At 39.9% G+C, this 21,203-nt stretch overlaps 1 protein-coding gene across 1 annotated transcript in view; it reads right to left on the bottom strand.

Moving 5' to 3' along the window:
• Nucleotides 1–15,655: 15,655 nt before the first annotated feature.
• The window catches only part of ube2g1a (ubiquitin-conjugating enzyme E2G 1a (UBC7 homolog, yeast)), a 56,924-nt gene continuing 51,376 nt past the window's right edge, over nucleotides 15,656–21,203 (bottom strand). The window contains exons 5-6 of the mRNA XM_072242989.1: nucleotides 20,776–20,890; nucleotides 15,656–16,559 (exon numbers count right to left, since the gene is read on the bottom strand). Of these exons, the coding sequence (XP_072099090.1) occupies nucleotides 20,804–20,890 (87 nt within the window). The 3' untranslated portion in view covers nucleotides 15,656–16,559; nucleotides 20,776–20,803. The remainder of the gene's footprint in view (nucleotides 16,560–20,775; nucleotides 20,891–21,203) is intronic.

Here is a 21,203-nt window from a genome sequence, read left to right as displayed (position 1 = left end):
GTGGGGCGCTTGGTGGGCTGAATGGCCTAATTCTGCTCCTATGTCTTAGTCTTATGGTATGGACCAAGGTTGTTAAGAGGTCTGGAGTGGAGTTATCCTGATGAGGATCCTCCTGTCTCATCGGGATTCACCTATCCCCCGCCGGCTTCTACTCCCTTTCTAACAAGTCTCAATGAAGGGTCTCTGACTTGTTCCTTTCCCTTCATTGATGCTGCCTTCGTTTTGTGTGCTGCTTAGTTTTCTGATATAACTGAATGCACTGCCAGACTACAAAACCATGCTGTGAGGCTGAAGCAGCCTATAGACCACACCAAATTGTGGACCGCAAACTCTTTTCCATGAATGACATTTACAACAAAATTCCAGATGTTTAATAAAATGCAGTTAAGTTCCCCTGGTAGACATGGAGGGAGTTGAATTCAGTACTCCGGATTGTTCGTCCAGCCACTGTCATACAGTGTGGTACACTCGTACATCTCAACAGCTGTAGCTGAAAATCAGAATGTGTAGATGCTTAAATAAAAAGGAAATGCTGGGAAGTTTTCAGCAGGTCAAGCAGCTTCTGTGAGAAGAAAAACAGTCAATGTTTCAGGCCTTCGTCCCTTTGCTCCATTTCTCTTTCCACATATAGGCATCCGTTAGTCTCGTGAGACCATGGATTTGCGCCTTGGAAGGTTTCCAGGGCGCAGGCCTGGGCAAGGTTGTATGGAAGACTGGCAGTTGTCCATGCTGCAAGTCTCCCCTCTCCACACCACCGATGTTGTCCAAGGGAAGGGCATTAGGACCCATACAGCTTGGCACTGGTGTCGTCGCAGAGCAATGTGTGGTTAAGTGCCTTGCTCAAGGACACAACACGCTGTCTCAGCTGAGGCTCAAACTAGTGACCTTCAGATCACTAGACCGACACCTTAACCGTTTGGCCACGCGTCAATAGCGTATACAAGTTATTAAAACAATAAAATAGTTTCATAACAATAAGTGGCAGTACTCACTTCTGAATTGGAAGACTATAGGCTCATGTTTGGTATTAGAGGTACTGAACGTAATATTTAGATTCAGAAGTGGAATAAGTGAAGTTGTATTGTTGGAAAAGCCACCTTTGTTGAACTCTGAAGGCAAGAGCACTCACCATCGCATCCCTGCATATGAAAGATACCAAAACACTATTCAAAGATTGTCAGGGAACTTCTTGTTAGTGTTCTAATATATACCACTCAACCAACATTGCTTAATCAGCTTCTCTGGGATTGGCATTCTATACAATGACAGCCAAATTTCCCTACAGCATTCACAGCTTAACACTATAGTTTCTTTAATTCCTTGGCATATTCCCAATGACCTGTATAATCAAAAGGGGAGCTTCCATGCTTGTTGATTCAACATTCCAATTTTGGTAAAATGACACATTCATGGACCTTTTTGGCAGACCCGTTTCTATCACGAGCTTCGGCGCTTTCTTCTTTCCCAAGGAGCTCACAACCACCGTAACTGAACGAAGCCGGAGGACACACTCTCAGGACACTACTATTAAAGTTCAAAGTTTCATTATCAAAGTACATGTATACCACCCTGAGATTTATTTTCTTGTGAGCAGACTCAACAATCTTTAGAATAATAACTATAATAGAATCAATGAAAGACCATCCAGCTAGGGGATTCAGCCACAGTGCAGAAGACAACAAAGAGGGCAAATACAAAAAGAAACAATAGTAAAATTAGAATTGTATTTCTTACATCCATCTCTCAACACGGGGGAGTAAAAATATCTTTATGTTACGTCATCATCGCTATGTACAAGCAATAAGGAAAGAAAACATGGGAAAATAGTGTCCAAACACTGATTGTTTTGTACACATGTACAGACAGTCAGATATGCAATTAGATCAAAGAGTATTGATCAATCTGATAGCCTGGTGAAAGAAGCTGTCCTGGAGCCTGTTGGTCCTGGCCTTAAGGCTACAGTACTGTTTGCCAGCTGGAAGCAGTGGAAACAGTTTGTGGTTGGGGTGGGTGATCCTCCAGGCCCTTTTTACACACCTGCTGCTGTAATTGTCCTCAACAGAGTGAAGTTCCCATCTACAGGTGCTCTGGGCTGTCCGCACCACTCTCTACAGTGCCTGTGATTAATGGTAGTACAGTTCTCATACCAGGCGGTGACAAAGACAAGATGCTCTCAATGGTGCCCCTGTAGAAAGTCCTGAACAAATAAGCAATAAATATCAAGAACATGAGATGGAGAGTCCTTGAAAGTGAGTCCATCAGTTGTGGGAACCTTTCAATGATGGGGCAAGTGATCCCTTTTGGTTCAAGATACTGATGGTTGAGGGGTAGAAACTGTTCCTAACTGATGGTGTGAGTCCTGAGTCTCTTGTACCTTCTTCCTGCTGGCAGCAATGAGAAGAGAGCACATCCTGGGTGGGGGGAAATCTCGATGATGGATACTGCTTTCCTGTAACAGTATTTCATGTAAACGTGCTCAGGGTGGGAAGGGGTTTGGTGCCCATGATGGGCTGGTCTGTGTCCAATACTTTTTATAGGATTTTCTGTTCAAGGGCATTGGTGTTTCCATACCAGGCTGTGGAAAAAGGTAAACAGTCGATATTTTGAGCTGAGACCTTTCATCAGGACACGCCATCCTCCTGAGGAAGCAGGGGCACCGCTGTGCTTTCCTCATAATTGCACTTACATGCTGGGCCCAGGACGGGTCCTTTTCAATGACAACACCGAGTAATTTAAAGGTGTTAACCCTCTCCACTTCTGATTCCCCAACGAGGACTGGCTCCCGGACCTCTGGTTTCCTCCCCCTGAAGTCAATGATCAGCTGCTTGGTCTTGCTGACATTGAGTGAGAGGTTGTTGTTATGGCACCACTGAGCCAGATTTTCAATCTCCCTCCTAAATACTGATTCATCACCAGCTTTGTTTCAGCTTATGACTGGCGTGCGTCATCAGCAAACTTGAATATGACATTGCAGTTGTACTTAGCTGCAGTCATGGGCGTAAAGAGAACAGTGCAGAGGACAAAGCGCACAGCTTTGTGGTGCACCTGTGCTGGTAGAGATCATAGAGATTTTGTTACCAGAACAAACCAACTGGGGTCTGCAAGTGAGGAAATTGAGGACCTAATTGCAGGAGGTGGTATTGAGGCCTAGGTCTTGGAGCTTACTGATTAATTTTGAGGGGACAATGGTATTAGCTGGCCACTATGAGGATGTGAGCAACATGTACATAGTGCGAATGCAATGAGTTTTCATCAACTGACCCTCCAACCCTTACAACTATACACCATAAAAGTTCATCAGAAAGGCCCCCTGTGAGATTCCACTTGAAACCAGAAAAAATATTAAAAGTAGTAAAAATGTTCTAAGGGACATGAGAGAGCCAAGGACTGAGCTATTAGCAAAAATAGTGCTAAGTCAGAGTGGTAGGTTTTTTTTTGCATCATCTTAAATGTGCAATAGGTGCACTTTGACTCAGTTATTCAAGGGCTTAACACAGCTACCATTTCCAGAATTGGGTTATTTTTAAATGAAATCTGATTCTGGGTCACCTGCATTACCACCAGAAGGGCCTGTCACTCATTCCCAAGCAACAAAATGGTACCAGTCCAATCACATGGGAAACTTCAAGCTGCTGTCATGGGACACAGCTCATGAGCCACACGAGCTGCTGGACAGAGATATAGGGTCTCTGCAAATTCCAGTACTGCTTCTATTTGTTGGTGCCCTCTATTTGTTTGTTCAGACAACCGGAATCATATGTCACTTGGCACAAGAACAAATGTACACCTTCTGCATGCTCAGAAAGCATTTTTAGTCATTGATGTTATGTGACATGTCTGCCTCATCTTGCTGAAGTGCCTCAAATACCAGCGAGGTGATTAACTAATTTGTGTTTCAGTTTTGGTGGCTGATAGATGAACATTGACTAAGAAAGCAGGGTGAACTTCCTACTCTTATTTCACAATAGATTTACACAATCTTTTACATCAGCAGATTTAACAAGTCCACTTGAGACATCAGCAAAACTCGACACCAGTCAGCAATAGAGGCTTTATTTACACACAATCACAAGTCAGACTGATTAAATGAAAAACAAAAATACTGCAGCTGCTGGAAATCTGAAAATAAAAGGTAGTATCTGTGGAAACAAAGTTAATATTTCAGGTCAAAGATACTTCATCAAAACTGGGGAAAAGAAAAACAATGTAGCCTTAAGCTGCGAGAAGGTTGAAGAAAGGTTATATAGAACACAAATTATAATTATATTAAGACCAATTTCATTTCCAGCTCATGACAGTTTAGCAAGTCAATTGTCCATCTTCATCTTGAAGAGGCAACTTAAAAACAGAGAGGGGGAAGGTCGCTTACTGTAGCTTCAGATGCAATTAATTTACACAAAGCTACATCTTCAAATTTGTGATGGTATCTATCTGCCTAAAATGATTCAAAAATTAGAAGCACAGTGATGAAGTATGGGACTAAATTTATGTTATGCCTTTTCAGTTTAAATGGTTTATTTTTCAGGATTCAAATGGGAAAACGTCACATTGTGATGGCACGAAGTAACAATGCATTAAAAATGTTAAGAGATAGATAGAGGCAACTAATGGGAGAGAGCTATGAATGGTCAAAAAGATGCACCTTGAGGTGATTAGATGAGTCAAGATGAAAGGATTCATGAAATAGACAGGGGCCAATGTGGTTGACTGAGGGAAGGTGCAAGAGAGCCAGCAGCAAGTCTCTGGTAAGGTTGCGGGGATAAGTTGGGAGAGAATTGAGTGCTCTGAAGCTGGGTAAAAGCGTTTGGGGAGGTAAAGTTAAAGAGCAGTGAAGTTGATGGGCAACTGAGATTTACTGGATGCTAGTAGATGGAAACAGACTTTGAACCTCATTTATTTAAATTCAAAACTCCCTACTCATTCCTTCCCACTACACTGACCTGCACTCCACTGTAAACCACAATATGCTCCCCTTCAACCACTTTCAGCTCTGCCACCAACACATCTTCCTCTCCTCTCCCCTTTCAGGGTTCCAACATTACTGTTCCCTGTGGCACTAGTCTACACTATAATGATGATCAAAATCTCCCTTTCTGACAAGATCTTCCTATGGCAGCTTAGGAAATTTAACAGCTCCCCTTCCATACATCCATATCCCCACTTCGGGGTGAAACAGCATATTTTAGTACTTGCTTCAATATTCTGCTTGTATGGTCCACCGACCCTGGTTTGCTTAACGCCTCCATTCAGTCTGCAAATTGATCTGTAGAATATTGTCACTCACCACCCCAATTCTTTGCTACACCATCTCTTTATAAACTTTAAAACCTGAGTCCAATAAATTCGGATCATAACTAATTCAAACAAGAATCTGCAGATGCTGGAAATACCTGATAGACGTGTCTAAGATAGTGAGAGGTATTGATCGTGTGGATAGTCAGAAGCTTTTCCCCAGGGCTGAAATGGCTAACATGAGAGGGCACAGTTTTAAGGTGCTTGGAAGTAGGTACACAGGAGATGGGTGCGTGGAATGGGCTGCTGGCGACGGTGGTGGAGGCAGATACGATAGGGTCTTTTAAGAGACTCCTGGATAGGTACATGGAGCTTAGAAAAATAGAGGGCTACGGGTAACTCTAGGTAATTTCTAAGGACAGGACATGTTCAGCACAGCTTTGTGGGCCGAAGGGCCTGTATTGTGCTGTAGGCTATCTATATTCAAGCAACACACAAAAACCTGAAGGAACTCAGCAAGTCAGCCAGCATCTATGGAAAAAGAGTACTGTCGACATTTTGGGCTGAGACACTTCAGCAGGACTGGAGAAAAAAAAACTAATACTTTCATTTTTTTTCCAAGCTAGCAAAAACCTATCGCTCGTTTTACAAATCTGGACTCATTTGCTTGAGCCTGTACAGTACATCCTCTACAGTTCTATAGCATCAGGTCTATCCCATTGCTGCTCAGTTTCTTCTGCCTGCCTCCTTAATCATTGGTCTTTCCTTGCCTCTGGGTTTGTTAAAACTTATGGAAATGCACAAGTTGCAGCCTTTAAATACTGCTGCTGACTGAAATCCTGCCCCCCACCAGCTCAGTTTCACCACCCCTCAGAATTCCAGTGGTTAGGATCATCTATCACCCATGTCATTAGATGATTGGAAACACCATACCACAATTTCCACTACTTTTAACCAAATCTATATCTACAAAGACCTCCTTGAAAGAATGCTGTTTTGACAGAATGCCAACACATATACAGACTAATTTTAGTCTCTTTACTACTATATTTTTGTCATTTAGCATACACAGAAAATCTACCTACAAAGAATCAGTGAATAAGAGCACGAGAAGTGGTGGTGATTTCACAAACAGTTGCAAAAAAAAGTTTGTGAACCCTTTGCAATTACCTGGTTTTCTGCATTAATTATTCAAATGTGGTCTGATCTTCATCCAAGTCACAATAATAGACAATCTGCCTAAACTAATAACACAAACAATTGTACTTTTCATGTCTTTATTGAACACTTTGTTTAATCATTCACAATTCAAACTGGAAAAAAAAGCATGTGAACCCTTGTATTTATTAACTGGTAGAACCTCCTTTAGCAGCAGTTACCTCCACCAAACACTTTCATAGCTGCTGATCAGACATGCACAATGGCAAGGAGGAATTTTAGACCATTCTTCTGTATAAAACTGTTTTAGTTCATCAATATTTCTTAGATGCCTCACATGATACCTTCAGGTCATACCACAGCTCTCAATTGGGTTAAAAGTCTGGACTCTGACTTAGCCATTCCAAAACACAAATTTTCTTTTTAAACACAAACATGAGAAAATCTGCAGATGCTGGAAATTCAAGCAACACACACAAAATGCTGGTGGAACGCAGCAGGCCAGACAGCATCCATAGGAAGAAGTACAGTCGACATTTCAGGCCGAGACCCTTCATCAGGACTTCTTTTTAAACTACTCTGTTGTTGATTTATTCCTGCTTTGGGTCATTTTCTTGTTCCACCATCCAACTTGTATTATAGTTCAGGTGACAGATCACTACCCTGACATTTTCCTATAAAATGTCAGGATACAATCTTGAATTCATTGTTCCTTCAAAGACTGCAAGCCCTGAGGCAGCAAAGCAACCCCAAAACATGATGCTCCTTCCACCATTTGGGATGAAGTTTTGGTGATGGTGTGGTGTTCTTTTTCCTCCAAACATTTCTGACAAAGTTCAACTTTCGTCTCATCTGTCCACAGAACATTGGCCCAGAAGCAATGTGGAACATGCAGGTGGTGTTTGCAAACTTGTGTTGTGCAGCAATGTTTTATTTGGTGATCAGTGGTTTCCACCATGGTATCCTTCCATGAACACCATTCTTGTTCAGTGTTTTTCTTATAGTGGACACATGAACAGAGATGTTAGCAAGTTCTAGAGATTTCTGTAGGTCTTTTGCTGTCACCCTTGGGTTCTTGTTCACCTCCTCCAGCATTGCACATTGTGCTGTTGGTGTGATCTTTGCAGGACACACACTCCTAGGGAGAGTAGCAACTATACTGAATTTCTGCTATTTGTGGACAATTGCTGATGAACACACTGGTCTTTAGAAACGCTTTTGTAGCTTTTTCCAGCTTCATGCATCTCTACAATTCTTCTAAGGTTGCCTGAAAGTTATTTTGATTGAGACATGGTGCACATAACTAGATCTTTCTTAAGAGCAGGCTCTATCAGTAAAATAAGAGCTATAGTCAAAGGGGAAATTTGGATTGCCAAAAGGCAGATCGAGAAGGATATTGCTGATAATGCTAAGATTGATCCCAAGAGATTTTTTCCAATACTTTAGTAGTAAAAGTCAAAAGTATATGCTGGAGTTCTATAAAGAGGCAACTAAAATTTATGATAGAGTGGTTGATACCATTTGCCTGGACTTTCGGGAGGCTTTTGACAAGGTACCCCACGAGAGGTTAATAAGCAAATTACAGGAAGTAGGAATTGAGGGTAAGGTGTGCGAATGGGTGCAAAATTGGCTCAAAAACAGAAAACGAGTTACGGTGAGAAGATCATTTTCACACCGTGATGCTAAAAGTGGGTTTCCACAGGGATCAGTTTTGGGGCCACTGCTGTTTTTAATTTACATTAATGATTTGGTTAAGGACATAACAAATAAACTAAAGTTTACCGATGATACAAAATTGGGGGGCGGGGGTGCTGGCTGATAACATTCAGGCAGCAGAATCAGTACTGTTAGATCTAAACAAAGTCCAGATGTGGGCAGAAAATGGCAGATGAAATTTATTTGAAGTATATGTAATAGTAAAATATTATTACAGAAGTAGAACTATTAGATACAAATACAGAATGGCGGGTCTTGAGTTAGAAAGTGCATTATACGAGAAGGATTTAGGCATCCTGGTAGACTTGTCACTATCAATATCTCGACAATGCACAGAAATGATTAGCAAGGCAAATAGAATGTTGGCTATATAAATATGCTTGTGGAGTTCATGGCTCGAGACCAAAACCTTGACTATTATGTACAATTTTATCTCCATATTTTGTGAGGGAAGTGAAAGCACTGGGGAGTGTTCAGAGAAGGGTGACTAGACTCATTCCAGGTCTGCAGGGTATGAGCTATTAAGAAAGATTAGAAAAATTAAATCTTTTTAGCCTAAGTAGTCGTAGAATGAGCAGAGACATGATAAAGAGTGTTTAAAATCATTAAGTGTAGCTCAAAATTAATCTGTCAACAAGGACACAGGGAATAGGTGGAGACTGGTTAGACGTCAGACCAACATCAGGAAGCATTTCTTATACAGTGAGTTGTGGACACATGGAACAAACTACTTCATTGTGTAACTGAGTGGAGTACCTTAGTCTTTCAAATCTAAGCTCATGAGTTATTGCAACACTTGTGTGAATAGGAATTTGGCAAGCTTTGTTGGGCCAAATGGCCTGTTCTTGTCAAAAACAGTGTTTGAGTGTTCTAGTTCAACTGACTTTAAAGAGGGAAAAAAAAAAACGGTAGGGCACCTCAAAAACCCACACCTCAGATCTCATTGATTGGAACACCTGATTCCAAATAGCTTTGTTGCAGGCATTATCTCAGCGGTTCACACTACTTTTGAACCTAGTCTGTGATTGATTAAATGGTGTACTTGATACTAACAAGCACGATTGTTTGCATGTTATTAGTTCCAAGTAGATTGGGTTTGTCTATTATTGACTTACTGATCAAACAACATTTTATGAGTAATTAATGTATAAAGCCAGGTTCATTAAGTTTTTCTTGCAACTATAGGTCTGCGATTGATTTTTTTTAAAAAGTGTTTCACGGCAGTTTTAGAAGCTTGACTGTGCCCAGTGAACATGCTAAGAATGGTGATTTCACAAAGGTCCGTGATTGAAAATTAAGGCAGCGTTTCATGGCAGTTTTCAGACTTGGACTGTGCCAGTGAAAGGATTCATTAGAAAGGGTGAATAAAAATAAGGCAGGAGCAAGTGGAACCGCCCTCGTGTGAGTGATCCAGTGTTGGCAAGATCAGGTCTGGTCAAAGCAAGTCAAGTCTAGTCTCTGGCAAGTTTCTTTTAAAATTTTCAGTCATCTGTTAGTGCAGTGAGAATAGCTTCAGGGGTAGTTTCCCACATAACATCTGCACCAAGTGCACAGAGCTGCAGCTACCCAGAGGACATGTTAAGGAATGGGAGCTGCAGCACGATGACTCATGATTCATATAGGAGACGTGATAGATGGGAGCTACAGGGAGGGAGTCACCCCTAGGTTGCAGGAGGCAGGTAACTTGGTGAGTGGCAGGAGGAGAAGGGAAATGGAATGCGGAGTACCTCTGTGGCCATTCCCCATAATAAGTACACCACTTTGGATACCGTTGAGGATGCTGACCTACAAGGGGAAGCTGCAGTAACTGGGTCTCTGGCCTCAAGTCTGGGACTATGGCTCAGAAGTAGTGAAGGGGACTGTAGCAGTGATAGGAGATTCCATAGTCAGAGGAATAGAGACAAGATTTTGTGGACACAACAGAGACACTCAGATCAGGTCCATGGCCTTCTAAGGGGGAGCATGAGCAGCCAGAAGTCTTAGTACCTATTGGAGATTTGAGGAAGACAGGTAGTAAGCTGAAAAGCTGGACTGAGGGTAGTAATTTTTAGATTGTTGCCTGTGCACACAGTAGTGTGGGTAAAAACAAATTGATTTGGTAGATGAATGTGTGGCTGAGGAACTGATGCAGGGGTTGAGATTTCTGGATCATTGGGATCTCTCCTGGAGAAGGTTCAACCCGCACAAAAGGGATGTGTTACACTTGAATCTAAGGGGGACCAATATCCTTGCAGGCAGGTTTACTGGAGCTGTTTGGGAGGGTTTAAACTAAGCTGGCAGGGCGACAGAAACTGGAATGGTAGAGCTGAGGATGGGGTAGCTAGTTTACAAACAGGGGCAGTGTGTAGTGACACTGATAGCAAGGAGAGGCTGATGATGGGGGAAAATTGCAGCTGAGTTGCAATATAAAAAAGGGACTAAAACAAAAAAGGGTGAAGAACACAGGACTGAAGGTGTATTTCAATGCACACAGTATATGACAAAGTAGAACTTGTAGCAGTTACATATTGGCAATGTATGATGTTGAGGGCATCACTGAATTGTGGCTGGAAGATTATAGCTGGGAGCTTAACGCCAAGGAGAACCTTTGCATTGAAAGGACAGGCAGGAAGGCAGAGTGCACGGCATGGCTCAGTTGGTAAAATATGAAATCAAATCATGAGAGATTACAGATTATTATATTTCTCAAAGCTTCACATCCATGAGATAAAAATTCCAAGCTTTCTTTCAGGGAAGAACAATTTCAATCTGAGCACAAGCAAGACAACACCCTTCAAGGCAAATACAATTTTTTTTTTAGCCTATTGACATCAACGAGCAGAATACTGTGGGCATTCAGGCTCTAGGTTTGTGTTCTGTTCTTACTGAACAAAATCATTTGGGAGGTTACAAAATAGCCCCAGGATACTCAGCAGCAGTGCTTGTTAGCTTTTGATCAATTTCTCCTTCCAGTCATTCACTAGCAGACACTCAAGCAACTTTGCAGTTGCACTGAAGTTTATAGCTATTAAAACAAGTAATTGCTGTTTTGACCCAAATAAAAATGGGGGGGGGGGGGGAAGAGAGAGAAGAATAACAGCAGTGTGAATTCAGTTAAGATAATCAATTAGAATCAGTTACAGGAATCGAGGTTGAACTGATTTTTTGCTTTATCGTTCAAAAATTAAATTCTGAAGATGGTTACAACCAGTGGCACTGGCACAAAGGTCATCAGCTTTCAGATGCATTGGAGGTTATATGGTTACACGAGACAAATTGGAGGATTAAACCCATTGAGATCAAGATAGCAGAAGATTTAAATGATTGCTCACACTTAAAAATACACAAAATGTTTGCTTCACTTTTGTGCAAAATAGATATTTTTCTAATATTTTATTCAAAATGTTCTAATGAAATCAGATCACCGCTTTTGACAAACATCCTAACAGAAGCAGATGAAGTAAAAAGCTTTAAACTATCCTATTTGCAATATTCTCATTGATATAAATGATTCAGATTGCCTCAACAATTAGAGTTCACTGTTTTTGGCTTCTTTCAATGCCAGAAACCTATTTGAGATGTGAAGTATCCCTTCAAATGGAAAGCATATAGACATACACCAGTTATTATTTCTGATACTTTGTAACTCATCTGATGGAAAAGGCATATAATTGATAGAGAAAGAGAAAATTATCAAAAAGAGCTGCTAGCAGAAGTCAGCAAGGCAGGCATTTTTTTTTTTAAAAAAAAGAGAAAATGGGCATGTTTTGGGTTGAGATCCTTCAGTCTAGACTCTAGAGGAGGATTTTGACTCGAAACATTGGCCAAGTTTCTCTGTAGATACCACTGATCACAGAGTTCTGTCAGCAGCTTATTTGTTGTTCCATATTCCAGCATTAGCAAGGTCTTGTCTCTGAAGACTCACCAGCCTGGGCCCTGGGATGTCAAGTCTGAAATGGAAAAATTTGAGTAGCTGGGTCTCTTTAGAATAAGTAACCCTACTGGGAAAGCACAATATCGACACAAGTCTCAACAGATTGAATGCAGGCAAGATATTTTCCCTGGAGCTTAGAACTAGGTATTAACTGTGCCAGACTGAAATGAGGAGAAATTTCTTCACTCGAGTGGCAGTCACTGAGTGCATTCAAAACCAATTAATTTAAGCACAGTGCAGAACAGGTCCTCCCAGTCCACTGAGCCAAGTTGCCAGCAACCTACCAATGGATAGGGTTCAGAACATGAAAATAACCAGAGATATTGGAGGAGGATAGGAAACTGGTGTTAAGGTTGGACTGTTATGATCTTGATGAATGGTGGGGCTGGAAAGAATAGCCAACTCCCATTTCCAATGTTCATGGTACATCTGGAACCAATAAATACACACATTCCCCTTGTATTGTCTACCTGAAGTACAATTTCAAAATCACTTGCTTGCCCACTGTCTCCTCTAAGGAAGCCAATCCCCATTAAGATGAAGTGTTGAGAATGACTGACTGGGTGAGCACAACCTCCTGCAAAGATAGGAAGGAATTGATAATATGTTGACTACATGTAGCCAAACAGAATTACATTGCAGTGCTCCAATCCCTTCCATTGCCTTAGAGATGAAGGGTCTACTAAAACTATGCATATACTTTCCTCACCCACATCATTCTTGGGTAAATGTGACTTCAGCAAAGTCAGGCATGTTGGATTTCCATTGCCAATAACATTTTCCCTTCTACCACTACTAAAAATGTTAGTTTTATACCATTCTGATTTTTGTGATCTGATTTTTACATCTAGGACGCAGCAATCACATGTTGTGACTGTACATTCCCTCCCTCCACTCGCTCTCTCCCCCCCCTCCCTCACCCCCAGCTCATGACAGTTTTGAAAGTAATCAATAAATTGTGCTGGTCTACTTAAATCATTATCCTCTTAATTTGATTCTTCCATTTGTACAAATTATACTTAACATAATTGAATTTTCAAGTTTATAATCAGGATCCGGAGAGGTAGTTGTGAAGGAATTTACCTTGATAGCTGTTCAGAAAAAAGGGAAACCTCCTTTTACTCTAATTTATACTGGGAAGTGGAAGTAAAAAAGCTGAAGCTGATGAGGGGAAGGTGGAACAGGGAATAAAGAGGGAAGTGAAGAGGGGAACCTGTGGGAGTAGTATGGTGATGGGCAGATGGAGAGAGGGTGGAGGGGAAAGGGGCGAGGACAGGTGCAGCAGTTATCACAAGTTTGAGACTTTGATATTCATGCCTGGCTGTCAGAAGTGCATACTTTGCACAACCCAAATAAATAGGTTCAGCCACAAATTTCCTTTATTGCATTTTATGATCAAAAACAATCTTGCTAGTATACTAATTTTACATTTGTTTTTTCTCACCTCCTTTCCTTCAGTTGCTCAACAACTGGCCCATAAACTATTGATTTTAATGTGATCTCAGCAATACCAGGAAAGGGTTTAATATCAAGGTAGAATGCTTGGCAGAAGGCTTAATTGTAATCAAATAGTGATTTTCAAATGTGGAAGCGTTTGAATGATTAGCCTCCCAGATCTTTATCCAGAGTGCAAATAATTGCAGGTCCTGCAGGATCAGTCAGCTCTTCAAGTACTCTCAAAAGGAGCCCACTTCATGTAGATGTAAAATGAATTCTGACACTTACATGAAAAGCCAAAAAGCCCCAAAGAATGTCAGAGCAAAAATACTTGACCCCAGAAAAAAACTGATCTGTCTTGCTCACTAAAGCCACCATTATCTGCTTTAAAGTGTTCACTTATCCTTTAAGATGTAGTGATCTCTACCACATCCCATGAAAAATGACCTACACTTTAATTCTGAACAATTTCCTGCCAGTTCTTACTCCTCACAACTTAACCTTCATGCCTTCTGCCAAATCACCTAAATTTCTAAGTTTTAAGCACTGGTATTTAAGTAATATTAAGTGCTGTTACCATTCTTTCTAACCAAGACTTTTGGGGGATTATTCATAACTAGTGCAGAACCCAGAAGACTGAGCCTTTGGAATTCTTCCCCTCCTCCCCCCAGAAAAGTACAAATTAAATAGATTTTTAGACATCCAAGAACTTCACACTGCAGAGACAAAAGCCATAACACTAATGGTGGAGCAAACAAGGGCTTTACCTGCTTGTATTACTGTTCTCAGACGACAGATTCTTGAGTTCAAATCTAAGCGTCAAAGTTTAAATAAATACATTCAGGAAACAGTTTGTACTGCTGCATATAGCATCACACTTGCCCATTTCACAAATTGACCATTTAGTGCTCTGATACAACCATATGGACATTTTAAAATAAAGCATTAGCATGCTACACAAGTCTGCATTTAACATGTTCTCTTGAATTTGATAAGAATTTCAGAGTTTAAAAAAGTAAATGAAATATCAGCACTACATCAATCTTTTAAAACAACTGACTTTGCAAGTAATACATAACACAGCAATGGGTTATTGCACCAAGTTATTTCTAGCAGACAAGACACATGCAGTTTCTTGGCCTGGATGACATGATCAAATCTTGCAGGCTATTAAATCATGTAGCTTAATAGCACCAAATATCACTAGTTTGATTGCTAACATAGTAACCTTAGAGCTTCAAATTTGCATAAAGAATTGGATAAGAATTTATTAGCATATTCATGGTTATTTCCAAAATTTAATACCCTTCTATTGTAGAGCACCAACATGAAATAAGCCCTTTGATGCAAATATCATGTTTCCTTATATAACCAGTAGTTCAAATTGTATAGGGTATACCCTTGTTCTGGTTTCCTTGCAGTATTTTGAAACCTGAAATAATGTACCTCTGAACATGCAAGGAATAAAAACTAGGATGTTTAAAAAAAAGTTACAGATACTTGTTTCTTGGTTTTGATAATGTTGCAACTTAAGCAACTTGTTTAACTACAGCCCTAAATACCTAAAGCCATTTTATCTTCCCCTACAAATTTAATGTCTTTTCCCAGTTTCAGGAGGCTTCAATAATGAAAAAAGCGCTATAGGCATAATCAGATCAAAAAGTTTTACATTCTGATTCAAAAACCCAGTGTACCTTAATTTGCAATTACATCAGTTCCCAAAAGTTTCATACCAGCGCTAAATTTAAGTATATAGTTCTTACTACGGAATCACTAATATTAAAACTTTTCCACTTCCTAGATTTATATTGCCCATTTCACATAGACAAGTTAGGTTTAAGAAGTCACCGTGCAAGCTTCATTTAAGTACAATATTCACAAGGACAACTAAGAAAACAGCACAAGGTTATACCAGTCATGCTTTTGCACACCTGCCATTCTGAATATCTTGGAGCAGATATTTATGATCCTGCACAGGAGATTCACAATAAATCACTACATTTTAAGGCCATAGCCTTAAAACTGTTCAAACCCACTGTTAATATTATCTTTGGAGAATCAAGCTCCTGTATTAAAATATGGTGGCTTATTTAGAGTTCAATCTTTTTGCATCCTGGTTTTAAAATTAATAGCAATTTCTGTATATAACAAAAACCAGGCGCACCTGAGAGCCTTTACATAATTGAAATCCACAAACTCTTATTGAAAAAGACTTGTATTTTGGAAGAACTTTCACTACATGTGACAGAATTCCAAAAATCAAATTACATGAAAATATACATCACCATTTGTCTTTGTACATCAGGCAGAAAATCTGCAGTATAGCTAGAAAGAAAAACACAACAGCATTTTCAATAGCAAAAATTCTCCAATTGCCCACTTGGAAGGGTGAAAGTCTACACCTAAACATGCAAACCTACTCCAGACACTTCACAAAAAACAAGCTTCAGGAAAATTTGGTTCATCATTTAGGTGGTGAAGACTAATGAATTCACCTGCCTAATTACAAATTCAGGTATAAACTTTAACCCATCACTGTAAAACCAGAAGTATCAGCATCTTAAATACACAAATATTTGTAATACGGTCAAAATATTGGAGGGCACCCAGGTGTTAATGCAGTGCCAGAACAGCTGGTAAAACACTTACTGTGAAATCCATTTTTAAAACTGAGAAATGCACCTTTTTACAGTGCAGGACCTTTATTTTAAACTTTTAATAGTAAATTAAGAAAAATGAATGCACAAAGCCCCCTAATTTTAAGAATTTACACAATTTTCTAACTAGGCTATAATTTGGTACAATGCATATTGTGGGCATCTAAGTACTGTATATAGAATATCCAGATAATGTGCTATGTACAGTTCTTTACAATTACTCCTGAAGATCAAAGCAGTTCACAGGAATCCTGATGCATCATTGTTTTCATCCCCTGCCCACCCCCCAAAGTTGGCACAATGGTCTTTTCTTCACAATGATGGCAAAATTCACCCATCGCTCCACAACACCAATCCAGGATTTTCAACCTTTACTAGTTTGAAGTCCAACAGTTGGTGGCTTGAGTGCAGAAAGTCAACAGTGCCGTAAGTTCTTAATCGAAGACCTGCAACTCAGAAGTTTCCAATTAGTTTATTGCTACCTTCAAAAAAATGTTCTACTGTCAAGTTTTAACCTCAACCTATGAATTTTTTAGGATAATTAGGTATTGGCAGCTACACAACTGTCCCATTAGAAAAAAAAGTTTCAGACTTGAAGAGAACCACAAGGCTTGCTTCCCATGTTGTTCTCTTTATACAGAAAGATACTGCAGCTAAAAGAAAAAAAGTCAAATGAAACCTGAAGTCATTCAAAAATCAATATTTTGGCTCAGAACAGGACCAATTAATTAAATTCCAGATCAATCAACAGAACAACTTCAATCATTATTAGAAAATACAACATGCAACTCAAGTTCTAATGGACAATGATCCTAGAACCAATAGAAACTGGACAAAGTACAACTTGCTTTGGGAAAGTGGCACAATAAACTTGCAAAACTTAAGAGTCTTGTTAACTTTTCGCTAAAGGCAGAATCCTTGCTTTTATTTGATATATTAAACAAAGCTCTTCAGCAAACACGATTTCCCAACTACTCTACAATGATCCAAACCACCTTTATTCCTCAGCTATTAGGTTTATGTAGCTAGATCACCGAAATTAATACATTCAATTTTCATTTTCTTGCAATTTATCTTTTGCAATTAAGCGCAACTTTCAGAAAATAGCCGCAGCTTTTGTAAAGGAAATGCATGCATTAGTCTTTTGCATTATCTGCAGAGAAATTAGACTAAGACAGTACTGAATTAACTAGAGTCTGCTCTGCCATTCCATCATCGCTGATTTATTATCCCTCAATCCCATTCCCCTGCCTTCTTCCCATAACCTTTGATGCCAATTAACTAACCTATTAACCTCCACTTTAAATATACCCAATAATCTGACCTCCCCATTCATCTGTGGCAATGAATTACAGATTCACTACCCTCTGGCTAAAGAAAATTTCTCATCTGTTCTAAATGGATGTCCCTCTATTCTGAGGTTGTGCCCCCCCAGTCCTAGACACCCCCATTATAGGAAACACTCTTTCCATACCCACTCTGTCCAGGCCTTTCAATATTTGATGGGTTTAAATAAGATTATCCCCTCATTCCTCTGAACTCCCATGAGTATAGGCTCAGCCTTCAAATGCTCATGTTAATCCTTTCATTCCCAGAGTTATTCTCATAAACCTTCTCTGGACCTTCTCCAATGCCAGCACATCTTTTCTTAGATAAGGGGCCCAAAACTACTCACAATGCTCCAAGTGTGGTCTGACCAATGCCCTATAAAGCCTCAGCAGCACATTCTTGCTTTTGTATTCTAATCTTCTCAAAAGTAATGCATCTCATCTGGCTTCCTTACCACTGACTCAACCTGCAATTAACCTTCAGAAGTCCTTGTACAGGATTCCCCAAGTCTCTTTGCATGAACTGGTACTAGGAAGGACTTATCATAAACCTATTTATACATGCACTGCTCTGTTCAAAAAAAGGTAGAGCTAAAGGGAAAAAATAAACCCACCCAATTTGAAGTTGATCTTGGCTTGAAAACTATGCTGTAACGAAACACTGAGATTCTATTGTGTACACATTTTGCTTCATCATCTGGCAAGTCTCTTTGCTGTGACAGGAAGTGACATTTGGATATGGAAAAGTTTACCAGGTATTGGTGAAATGCTCCTAGGATAATGCTGTTCGAGAGAACATATGCTAGTTACTGGATAAAATCTGCCAGACTGGGAGCAGTACAGAATAAAAGTTGGAAATAGTTCCAGTCTTGTTGTTTGTCCTCTGGCATTTAAATATTAACTTGCAGGTTCTTGAGACCATTATCGTTGGGGTACAAATTAAAACCACCAATTTCTTTACAATTGTTGTAGCATTATTAAACCTCTTAAGGCACTTTGCCTGGTGCAGTGTAATGGGGCATGCAAAATTATACTATTTGCTTATATGCCCTGGTCTTGGCTATGTCACAGAACTGACATTTTCCCTTTGTACCAGCAACTTCAATTAGTCTTTTGGATAATTTCTTGAAAAATGTCAGAGCTCTTTTGTAGGTTTATCCTTCCCAAAAGGGTTGCAAAATGCTTGAAACATGTGCAAAAGCATACAATATCACATTGATGAAATTCAACTGTATGAAAAACCACAAAATCACCCAGTCACAGGTCAGGTTTCGATAGATTAGACAAAGAGTGTACATCCAGTAAAAGAAAATCTTCTGAAAACTCAGCTGCATCTGCAGAGGGAAAGGAATGGCTGAACTTTTGGGTTGAGACTATGCAGTCACTTCTCTTCTGTGGTAGCACATTTAAGTGCTGATAACATTAGCTGGTAGCTTTATTGTATTTCCAACAGAAGTACAGGTAGTGGGTTATGCTATACAGTGCCTATAAAAAGTATTGACCCCTCTTGGAAGTTATGTTTTATTATTTTACACCATTGAATCAATGGACTTAATTTGTTTTTTTTTTGACACTGAGCAGCAGAAAAAGACTTGTATCAAAGTGAAAACAGATCTCTCCAAAGTGATCGAAATTAATTACAAATATAAAACAAAGTAACAACACAAGGATTCACCCCCTTTAACATACACCAAATCACTGGTGCAGCCAATTGGTTTTAGAAGTCACATTATTAGTTAAATGGAGATCCGTGTGCAGTCAAAGTGATAGTAAAAATTCACCTGTATCTGGAAGGTCCAACTGCTGGTGAGTCAATATCCTGGCAAAAACTACATCATGAAGACAAAAGAACACTCCAAGCAACTCTACAAGAAGGTTATTGAAAAGTACAAGTCAGGAGATGGATACAAAATTTCCAGGTCACTGAATAGCCCTTGGAGTGCAGTCAAATCATCAATGGAAAGAATATGGCACAGCTGCAAATCTGCCTAGAGCATGCCATCCTCAAAAACTGAGTGACCATGCAAGGGGACTCGTGAGGGAGGTCGCCAAGAAACCTGTAGCAACTCTGGAGGAGTTACCAGCCTCAGCGGCTGAGATGTGAGACTGCACATACAACTGTTGCCCAGGTGCTTCACCAGTTGCAGCTTTATGGGAGGGTGGCAAAGAGAAAGCCACTGTTTAAAAAAAAACAAACAGACACCCACATGAACTCAGCTCGAGTTTGCCAGGAGGCATGTGGGAGACTGAAGTCAGCTGGAAGAAGGTTCTATAGTCTGATGAAACCAAAATTAAGCTTTCTGGCCATCAGACTAAACTGTTTGGCATTAGCCAAACACCACACATCAAAAACACATCATCCCTACTGTGAAGCATGGTGGTGGCTGCATCATGCTGTGGGGATGCTTCACTGCAGCAGGTCCTGAAATTCTAGTGACGGTAGAGGGCAATATGAATGGAGTAAAATACAGGGAAGTCCTGGAGGAAAAGCTGATGCAGTCTGCAAGAGAACTGCGACCTGGGAGAAGTTTCGTTTTCCAACAAGACAATGATCCCAAGCACAAAGTCAAAGTTACACGGGAATGGCTTAAAAACAAAGTTAATGTCCTGGAATTGCCAAGTCAGAGTCCAGATCTCAATCCAATTGAGAATTTGTGGCTGGACTTGAAGGGTTGTTCACTCACAATCCTGATGCAATCTGACAGAGCTTGAGCAGTTTTAAGAATGGGAAAAATTTGCAGTGTCCAGACTTGCAAAGTGATAAGAGACCTATCCACACAGACTCAAAGCTGTAATTGCTGCCAAAGGTGCATCTACTAAATACTGACTTGGGAGGGGGGGGGGGGGGGGGGGGGGGGGAAAAAGAGGGAAGGAAGAGGGAAATACTTATGCAATCAATTATTTTGCACTTTATATTTGTAATTTGGATCGCTTTGCAGAGATCTACTTTCACTTTGACATGAAAGCCCTTTTCTGCTGATCAGTGTCAAAAAAACCCAATTAAATCCACTGAGATTCAATGTTGTAAAACAATAAAACATGAAAACTTTGGGGGGGGGGGGGTGAATACTTTCTATATGCACAGTATCTCTCGTAACATATTAGTGCCCGAACTTGAAAACCCTTTTTGTTATTAAACAGTAGACATTTATTCAGTGCCTGAATTGCCACATGGTCTACATAAAAGCAAAGCAGTCTTCAAATATTGCCTTCAAATCATGATTTTCACTGTTATTACTTAAGCATGTAACCATCTGGTTATGTAACATGAACCAATACAGCTTGTTAATAACAGGAAAATTACAAAACTATCTTGTACCAAATTTTTCCTTACCCTGAAACGAGTTTCCTGGCAAATAAATTCACTCAAATGCAGTCTCCTGACTTTTTCTTACACAACGTGCAACTTTCCTTTTGAATTCTCCATTGCGGTCTTCCCTCCACTCTTTCTGCAAGTAGTAATACAAAATAGAGTACTAAATCAAATCAGCACATCCTAATTGCCCAAAACTGAACCTTGACTTATTGATAAGGGGGAGAAGAAGAATCAGTTATGCAATACCTTTCCAACTCAAAACAACTGGTAGAAAAATACTATAGCAATTTTTTTAAAAAATCATAACTTGGTGAACAGCAAAGCCATTAAAAGAAACAAACTATGAACATGTAATGAGAAAAGTATGTGCAATTGGGAGGTAAATTACAAAGGGCATTACTGAGGCAGGAAGAACTAGCTTTGCATCTCATCTGCATTAGTGTCAG

Source organism: Mobula birostris, chromosome 25 (assembly GCF_030028105.1).
Source record: "Mobula birostris isolate sMobBir1 chromosome 25, sMobBir1.hap1, whole genome shotgun sequence".
Classification (NCBI taxonomy): Eukaryota; Metazoa; Chordata; class Chondrichthyes; order Myliobatiformes; family Myliobatidae; genus Mobula; species Mobula birostris.
The sequence above is the reverse complement of the archived record's forward strand: the minus strand, read 5'-3'. Positions and strand labels throughout refer to the sequence as shown.